The sequence below is a fragment of the Mandrillus leucophaeus genome, unplaced genomic scaffold, assembly GCF_000951045.1.
Source record: "Mandrillus leucophaeus isolate KB7577 unplaced genomic scaffold, Mleu.le_1.0 Scaffold787, whole genome shotgun sequence".
Taxonomy (NCBI): Eukaryota; Metazoa; Chordata; class Mammalia; order Primates; family Cercopithecidae; genus Mandrillus; species Mandrillus leucophaeus.
In genome coordinates, this window is record NW_012108552.1 from 1,760,784 (window position 1) to 1,771,124 (window position 10,341).

Below are 10,341 nucleotides of genomic sequence, written 5' to 3' on the forward strand. Positions count from 1 at the left end.
AAAAAAAAATAGCCTGTTGTAGAAGTTGACTATTTCTGTAAAGTGGTGTTCTTTTAATCTAGAGAAATGTATTATTACCTACAATAAGTAGATTTTTAAAAGCCGAACCTTTATTACATGCTATCTCTAGACCTTGCTCCATACTTTTTTGATGCAAGTTCCTTGGTTCTCTAATACTGTTTAATAATTAAAAGAAAGGCAACTGAAAATCTAGAACTTTACTCACATTCTGCCCCTGAACTTTGACTATGGGATAACCAAAAAACCCACTCAGACAATGAAAGAAGTGTGCATTTCTCTGTAAGAGAGCTGTTTGTGCAGACCATGTCCTCTGCTGTTTACTGGTTTGGGTTTTCTGATACCAGCAGCAGCAGCAGCAGCAGCAGCAGCAGCAGTTGGCAGCCCAGCAGCTTGTCTTCCAGCAGCAGCTTCTCCAGATGCAACAACTCCAGCAGCAGCAGCATCTGCTCAGCCTTCAGCGTCAGGGACTCATCTCCATTCCACCTGGCCAGGCGGCACTTCCTGTCCAATCGCTGCCTCAAGGTACATACAAAATGTTGTGCACGCTTCATTTCAAATCTTGTACTTTCTGCCATTTCATGATCTTTCTGCCATATACCTTGAGAAATTTTGTTTTTATGACTTTCAAGTTTATTATTAAAACATGATTGTTAACATGGTGGCATGACCCATTTTCTGGAGGCTCAGAAATTTGACCATACACTGCTTTCAAGTGTGAAGTAAATTTTTCAAGTGTTTTGTTAGATATTAAATGTGTGTTTATTAGTCTTATGGGCACAAAACAATTTATAGGGGCAACACAATTTAAGCACTATTGAATATACAGGAAGGATCTGCAGGGCATTGGATTACTGGGAAGGCTGACAGCAGTCCATTTAACTAAGTGAGCTGATAGGAGTTTGGTGGACAACTGATAAGAGAAAGATAGCTGATAGGAGTTTGGTGGACAACTGATAAGAGAAAGATAAAAGTTCCCAATCTTCACACTGAAATCACCACATGTAAAAGAGAGGCTTTATGAATTTCTATAGACCACATTTCAAGTTAAGCTTTGTAGAACGCCGTCCTATGTCATAGGATATATCCATTCTTTTTTCTCTCAAATAATATTGCCTATGCATGTATTGTAAACTATAGTTTTAAAAAGTCTGTCAACTGTATTCTTATTTGTCTGTAAGAAAAATTTGGAGGTACGCTGATAATACAGTTGTATGTCATATCCATCACCCTTCACTTTTGGGAAATGGAAAGAGTTTTAAATTAAAAAAATAAAAACAATGGTAAACAAATGACTGTGTGCTAAAATTGTCAATTCAGGTAAGTTATGTATCATTACATTTTATAAAAGGATATTCTAACTTGCATTTGGATTTTGTTGGGACAAACATTGATCCAAATGTACATTAATTCAAATTAATTATATTTGTCACAGAGGAGTTCATATTGTAGTAGCATTGGCTGCACATTTTGCTGACTCTAAAGGACATACTAAAGAAAATCAAGAGTATCGTGGTAATGTTCTCTCTTTTAATTTATCAAATTAATATCTCTTTGGCTTTTTTTTCCTGATTTTCCTCTCTCACTTGACTTCAAATCTTCTAATTCACCTGATTGAAGCACTCCTAGGAAATCAAAAAAGATAAAGTTTAAATAGCAAAAGAAAAGGCAATAAGCCTATTTTTCTGAGTTATTCTAAAGAAAATTGGAATAAATCATAGCATCATTATATCAATGAATGTTCTGTTCACATTTATTCTTCTTTAGAAAAATGAGTACAGTTTAAAGACATGAAAAAGTAAGAAAGAAAAAAGAGTTTATAAAATTATTTCAATGTAAACATGGATTTCTTCAATAGAAACTATACTAAAACAAACAATATTTTTTTGTTTTCAGTAAAGTTCAAATGAAATCGGTATTTAGGTTATAACTATATGAGAATTTCCTCAACAGAAAAGCATGATCTACCACAATCTTATTTTATTAAATCAATTCAAGTAAACATTTGAAGAAATTTTAAAATATGTGCTAATAGAAACACAATGTAACTTGTTTAAAACATATTGTGAAACCACATTCTTTCAAAACAAGCAAAAAACATCTCTCTGAAAAATGAAATTTATAATGATATAATCATTCTAATAGTTTTCAAATAGAAATTACCTGAAATTAAAATTAAAATTTATTTTCATAGAATCCTTGTTTCTCCCTTTTCTTCTGTTTTTATCCTTGATAAGATATATGAGAGATAAAATGAGAAAATGGCAAACATTTAGGGAAAGGAAAGTAAATCTGAAGACATCTGTCTTTGAGCAGAAAATTTATATTTTAAAAAGGAAAAAAGATGAAATCACTAAACTATGTTTTCATTAATATAGGTTAAAAAAATCCATTTGAATAATTGTAGGGCCACAAATGTAGTTGGTTCACTGCTCAAAGTTTCTGTTGTTGCCATGTAAGCCACACAAACCGGCATCATCATCTTATTTTTTACGATTTAGATGATTAAGTGTGAAAAGTATCACTGTGGACGCTCATTGTATGTTGAATACACTAGCTACAGTAAAGGAACCTAACATTATGGTACTGTGCTGGAATCCCAAAACTAGAATGGGAAATTGTTGTACAGTCTAAGCCCTGAATCATTTCTTCCTTAGTTAGAGGTTAAGGTAAAAGTATTTTGAATATTTTTATTATCAGTTTCCAGTTCACTTTGCACCAGGTTTTTGGTTGGTTGATTGATTAGCCTTGAAAAATAGCCATATGAAAACTAAGTAGGATTAATGTGCAATGATGGATGATGTTCTCATTGTATCTTTAAAACCGTGTCTTTTTTTTTTTTGAGGAGTCTCACTCTGTCACCCACATTAGAGTGCAGTGGCACCAACTCAGCTCACTGCAACCTCCGCCTCCTGGGTTCAAGCGATTCTCCTGCCTCAGCCTTCCGAGTAGCTGCAATTACAGGTGCCGACCACCATGCCTGGCAAATTTTCGTATTATTAGTTGAGACAGGGTTTCACCATGTTGACCAGGCTGGTCTCGAACCCCTGACCTCAAGTGATCCGCCTGCCTCGGCCTCCCAAAGTGCTGGGATTACAGGCGTTAGCCACTGCGCCTGACCTAAAACTATGCCATATTTTATTTATCCCTATAATTTAGCACAACTTCTTCATGCTACTTTTAGAGTTACAACTTCTTAAATTATATTAAAATATATGTATATAACAATGAGAAATAACAAAATTATAAGAATTTTGGTAGAATAGCAGATTTATCTACATTCCTCTCTAAAGTTTTATGTTTATCATCTTCGTGTAGATTATTTTAAATATTAATCATTTAAGATCATCATTAATATTACTATAATTTTGGATTTTAGTTAGGCAAGTAAACTTCCATCTCCTAAGTATATGTTTGGTTTTATACAGACTGATGATACTGTATATACTTAAGTATGGGTATATACGTATATACATACATAAGTCAAATAGAAAGGATGGATTTATAGTTCCATCTTGAATAATATACTGATTATAAATCTATGTAATATAAAAATAACATAGTTTATATATTATCTGGTAATGAAATTTAGTGAAACATTTTAAAACCAGTATCATTGTCTATTGGTTAGGAAAGATGAAGTTAACTTTAAACATTGATATGTTTTTGACATCTGATAAACGTTTGTATACTGTAATCCACAATATATTCACACATTGACTATGACTATATAGATAGGAATACATGTGGTGATGATTTTCTGTCACTCCAAGTTCTTACATATTTTTTAATTTATAAAAGTTACTTAAAAGACAAGATTTTCATTACCAATTTGAAAGACCAAACAGGGAATGCTAGATTCTAGCCAGGATTTGTCTGAATTAACGTATTATAGAACGAGAGAATCTGGGAATAAGAGTGGCTAAATAACAATTAAAAATGAAATGTATTGAAATAAAATATAATAATGTTTTTAGGCTGAGATAGAATTGTGCTGAAGATAGTCTTTGGGCTCAGTATTCAGCCAAAATTAGCTATTTGGCTTTGGCTTCATTCTATGCTTTTGGAAGTCTAAGTAGCCAAATGCCTACTTCTGGCATCCTGGATTTACTGCTTAATCAATGATCCTGTGTTTGCATAGATTACTATTGTATGTAATTGTAGCAACAACACTAGCAATATGAACAATCCATGTCAGGCAAAATTGTTACCATGTCAGTATTCCCTTTCAAATATCACAAAGTTTTCCATTTGTAACTTGGGGGAAAAAAAACCTTATTTGGTGCTTTATGTGCTAAAATTTCATCAGTGAATTCAAGTTTAAATGTACAGTTATCATTGCAGGTATAAAACTCTGCCAAGCTACCTGTGAATGCTGTTAATTTTATGTTTAAAAAACTAGTAAATACTCACATATATAGAAAAATATTGAGTGTGTTGAGTTAGTTTTTGAAAAAAATATTTAAAAAGATTCAGATTAAATTATATCATAACTCTATAATTATTGTAGAATTATTTTGTGAACTAGAATGTATAATGTTAATATGAATTTAATTCCATTTATCTCATAAATCTTTTTTTCAAGTTTTATTTGGCAATTCTTTACATCTTGAGAGGAAGACTCAAAAGCAATGTGTCAACTTTGCCACATTAAAATATGACTAGAAAAATGAAACATCATTGGTTTTGTAATAGAATATCAATCAAGCTTTTAAAATGCAACCTATAAAAAATGATAGTACTAATTTTTGTTAATATCAGATGTATTCATATATCCCAGAAGTTCTGTCTTTGGGGAAGATAATTTCTCTTTGATCTCAGTTTCAGCTGAATACCTACTTCTGCTAAATTTGGCATTTGGACAAAGTGTGTATTTAATTCACCTCTCAGACAGGCATTTTAAAGATGGACATTGTATCTGTAGGTGATAGTAGACCTCTTGTCAAATATAAATCAATAATATGTTGAGTTTGTCAAATTATAAGTGAACACCCAGGTCTCTGAAGGATACTCCAGAAAGTGGAACTCTCTTCTGAAGAAGAGAGATAGGTATCCAGAGGTCAAGGCTGGTAGGGAAGTCTACTTTTGTAATATATACCCTTTTCTGTGATTCAGTTTTTCTGGCCATGTGTGTATACTAGTTTTTAAGTTTCACATCATAAAATATAAAATTTAAGATGAAAACTGAAAAGTATATAGTAATATCTCAGTGATTCCAATTCAAATATTAAATATCAATTTGGCTTAACGGAATATATATGATACAAATGTTTCTACCAAAACTCACTTTTATTACTTTAAATTATAAGTAACCTTAGAAAATAAGTAGAGTATCACTAAATAAGTTCGTTAAAAATTAACGGTATACATACTTTGCATCATAATATATACAATTATTTGTTTAACATTTAAAAATCAATTACTGGACCCAGAAAAAGAAACGACATTGAAAAAATCTATTATTTTTTTGAGTGTGAAAAAGCTGCTAAGGAGATTTTTTTACTAATGAAAGTTGCTTTTTACTTATTTTAGTAATAAGTAAAAGTCAACTTAGCATTTTCAAAGCTGTGTTGAAACTAGCATAGACATTTTTAAACTTCGTGTGCCTTAAGGACATATAATCTAGATATGAATTAATTTTAATTAATTCTTAGCACAGTGCTTGGCAGCTTGTAGATACTCCACAAACTCTGAATGTGGGATTAAAGAATTATTATTAGGCCAAGTACAGTGGATCACACCTATAATCCCAGCAATTTGGGAGGCTGAGGCCTGAGGATCACTTTAGCCCAGGAGTTCAAGACAAGCCTGGGCAGCGCAATGAGACCCTGTCTTTACAAAAAATAAAATAATGAGTTGAGCATGATGACGTATGCCTGTGGTTGGTCACATCCCAGCTACTTGGGAGGCTCAGGAAGGAAGATCACTTCGGCCCAGGAGGTCAGGGCTACAGTGATCTGTGATCATGCCATTGCACTCCAGTCAGACCCTGTCATAAGAATTATTATTAAGTTGTATTATCTGTGGTATGATAGGCAATTTGATTAAGGAATTACCCTTTCATTTACTTAGCTCCTATGGTAAAAACCTTTTAATGTTTGTGGTACTGGCAGTGAATAAGCACAAGTCCAAATTATTATCCAAAAGTAGAATAGGGATTCCCAATTTTTTGTGGCCGTGGAATTTTAAAATTGAATAATTACAAAACTTTTTGGCACTTCTAGTGTATATATCCTTGAAATAAGAGAAACCGAATAATCTTCACTTAAGATAAAAGTTGTCTATTAATCATTATAGTCTAGTCCACAGATTCCCAGAGTATGTTTGGCAGTACACGAGTGTTCTGGCCAAATTTTAAAACTCTTTCAAGTAATATTCTTTGAGCTTTCACTGACTGCAGGCACTCTTATAGACACTGGGGATATGGCAGCGAAGAAAACAGACAAAAATCCCTGCCATCGTAAAACATACACTTTAGTGTAGAAGGCAGACAATAAATAAGTTAAGTAAAATATATAGTTAAGTTAATAAGTTAAGTAAAATATATTTCTCTCCATAGGAGAGAAATGAAGGCAAGAACAGGAAAAACCTAAGTAACAATAGGAAAATGGGGTGACCCTCAGAAGGAGTCCTGAGGAAAGGGTTAATGAGTAATGACCTGAAAATGAGAGGAAACTCTGCAACAGAGTAGCTCTAGAGCAAGGCACTTAACTTTTCTTTGCCTTAGTGTGCCCATCTCTAACATAGGAATAATAAGAGCAATAGTAATGATAATAATGGTTCAGGGTATTAGATTAGATATCATATGTGAAGCACTTAGAAGAATGTCTGGCATATCAAAAGCACTATGTAAGTATCAGTTAAATAAAACAGAGACGAAGAACACTCTAAAGAGAACTGAGTTGGGGCTGAGGGAGGGGACTGTATAAACAGGAGTTTAGTTTTGAACATGGAAAGTTTAAGAAACTGGATAAGGTTACATGGGATTTTCAAATAGAAAGACTAGGGAGGGGTATGGGCTAGGGATCAGTTGGTGACTCCTAAACTTACACCGGGTATTTAAAACTTACACAAACTAGTGTAATTGTAAAGAGTTTCTTGGGTTTTTCTTCCTCAAATATAATTGGAAAACGCTGACTTCAAAATGAGATTCAAGTTTTCCTTGTTACTACACATCTCAGAACTATTTTACATGAATAATAAAGTCTCCAAGATAGAGACCACGGACCTCTTAGATTAACAGCATTTATAAAACTACTGTTCCATAGAACACTGTTTTGGAAATACTGAACTTGTTATATCACTGCCTGAAAAATAACCTAGATTAATTATTGCAAACCATCAAGCCTTCAAAGCTCATAAAACTTTCAAAGTTGTACAAAATCGATTGGCTAGTTGTTTCACATTTTCTAAGTAGTTTTGTATGCATATAAAAGAGCTGAGCAATTTTTAGGTTGAAAGCTTTGTCCCAAGAGCAAGGTAATAGTTTTCTTTTTAAAAATTTACCCCCAAAATTATCTGTGCATTGGAATCACCTCTGGAGCTTCAAAAACTACTAATGCCTGTGTTTCCCTTCTAACATTGTGGTTTTATTGGTGTGGGTTGTGGTAAGGTCTTAGAGATTTTAAAATATGCCCAGGTGATTCTAATATGCCGACATTTGAGGACCCGCTGCTGCTAAAATGAATCTTTTTGACTTATTTTATTCTCTGCCTCTTATCTATTATATAATATTTTAAAACTATTTCTTCCTGTTTTTAATTAAGAAACATTATTTGGATTATTTGAACAGGTCATTTATTCATCTAATCTTTATTGAGGGCCTACTAACTGCCTAATATTTGTTACCTTATTGCAATAGCGTGGTGATATCACTAATTTTCAGTACAAATGAATAATATCATAGAAATCTACTTTTAGAAGGCAAGTAGATACTTACATAACTAAATTATTAATAAAATCCCAAAACTGAATTACTAGTAACATCATTAGTTGGTATAATCTCTAAAACCATCTAAGCCTTTAACTGAGATGTAAAATGTTGTTAGCCACTCAATCTATGTTAGAAGTAACTAGTGCCATATATAATTCCTAGACATTAGTCTTGTATTGTAGCAATATTCATATGGAGTATGCCCTTTAAGAGTCACAAAACTTCCATGTGGGCACCAACATGTCTTCAAGAAATGTATGACTCTATTATAATCAATGAAATCCACAAATATTTATTGAGCACATGCCAGGCACTGTTCAAGGCAGTGGAGATATACTAGTAATACAAGAAATTCCTACTCTTATAAAACTTCAGTTGTATTAGAGGGAGACTGGTGATAACAAGAGGTAGACTAGATAGATAGATAGATAGATAGATAGATAGATAGATAGATAGATAGATAGATAAAATGGTTTCAGAAACTGATATATGATCTTAAAAAAAATAGGATGAGGAGTTAAGGAATGCTAGAAGGGACGGTGGGAAGGGGCAGGGGTTGATAGTGTGATTGGAAACTTAGAGGAGGTAAACTTTGAACCATCTAAGTGAAGGGAGGGAGGAAGCCAAGAATAGGTTGTAGGAACAGCCAGAGCAAAGGTTGGAAAGGGAGAAAATGTTTGATACATTTGAGAAGCAACAGAATGCTGGTATGACAGAATGAAATATGAAGAGAGAGCGGTAGATGAGATCAGAGACAGGCAAGAGCCAGATAATAAGTGCAGTGCCCCATAGGCCATAGTAAGGGTGTTTTTGTTGTTGTTTTCTTGTTTTGTTTTCCTCTAAGTATTCTCAAAAGCCTTTGGAGGCCTTGCGTGGGAAGCGACATGACCTAATTTACATTTATAGAGAGAATACTTGGCTGCTCCATGAAGAGTAAATTCATATATTCAAGGCAAGGTGATAGCAGGAAGACAGTGGGAAGGCTATAGCTGTGATGCAGGCAAGAGATGACAATAGAGCAGAGAGGCAGCTGGTAAGATGGAGGAAGTTCTCATGCAAAAGACATGTTGATGCTGTCATGAAAAAGGATTTGCTGATAAAGTTTTCCTTTTGGGACACCTAATAAACACCAACCGATAATCAGAAAGTTACAGTCAGAAAAGTTGCGGAATTTTGGGTTAAAGCAATAATTATAGATCTTTATAAAAAAAGTTGTTTCCTATGTAACAGAGAAACCTTTCTTTATAAAGCCACTTTCATTTGTATGGAAAAAGATGGTTTGTAGTAACTTTGGAAACCCAAATTATCCTGTTTTTCCTTTAGGCTCAGGGCTTGTCTTAAAATCTCAAGGAGTCAGAATCACTGAAATGATAGCCTTCAGTAAAACTACCTGTGCGAAATTGTGATAGGCATAGCAATTTAAAGTTAATGCTGTGATGAATAATTTGACCAGAAGTTATGTTTGAAACAGTGAGAATTCTTCTGTTGCTATTGGCTACTTGCCAATACTTAGATATAGTGATATCTAGATCAGGGATTTTTCCATTTGCAGGGATTAGGGTGAGAGAGTTCATTCTTCTCACCATCATATTCTGTTATCTTGCCCCATCTCCCCCGCCTATTTAAACCTGCTTCACCCCACACATCTCTTACATCATTATAGTATCTAATGTAGACGTGTGTTAGGTTGGGAGAGGTAGTTTAAGTTGTACTTTCATCTTTATATTAGATGTTATTAGATGCACATAGTAATTAAGAACATAGATTTTGGAGCTACAGAGCATTGAGTTTGAATTCTGCTCACTGAACATAAATTGAGTGATTTGGGGCAAAATATTTAATCTTTCTGAGCCTCCTTGTAAAATATAATGATTTCTAACCTCAAGCGAAGTTAACTAAGATTATAAATGTAATGCAGTTAGTAAAATGCCAGAATATAGTAAATAGTCTCTTCATTTTTCCCAGTACTTACTTATTCAGTAGTTTTAATATTTTCTTAATATAGTATTTTAAGAGCAAAGGTACTCAAGCCAGACTGCCTGGATTTAAATTACAACTTTACCATGTGGAAGCTGGGTGATCTTGGACATATTTTTGAACTTCTCTCTTAGTGTTTCTTTTTCCATGAATTGTTTAAACTAATAATACTAACTCTATTAGTTTGTACTGAGGATTAAAAAGCACAAGGTATATAAACAATATACTAAGACACAGGACTATTTTTTAAATCAAATACTGTAAGCAATAGTCTCTCAATACTTTATTTCAAATTTATAGTTAAAAACTAAAGGACTGGCTGGGCGCGGTAGCTCACGCCTGTAATCCCAGCACTTTGGGAGGCCGAGACGGGCGGATCACGAGGTCAGGAGATCAAGACCATCCTGGCTAAC

The 10,341-nt window shown here is 33.6% G+C and overlaps 1 protein-coding gene across 5 annotated transcripts in view; it reads left to right on the forward strand.

Moving 5' to 3' along the window:
* Window positions 1–10,341, forward strand: part of FOXP2 (forkhead box P2) — a 281,834-nt gene that overhangs the window by 218,730 nt on the left and 52,763 nt on the right. For 4 of the 5 annotated variants that reach the window (XM_011967102.1, XM_011967097.1, XM_011967098.1 and 1 more), the window contains one exon: window positions 366–543. In XM_011967102.1, the coding sequence (XP_011822492.1) occupies window positions 366–543 (178 nt within the window). The remainder of the gene's footprint in view (window positions 1–365; window positions 544–10,341) is intronic. The other variant, XM_011967100.1, reaches the window with a different exon arrangement.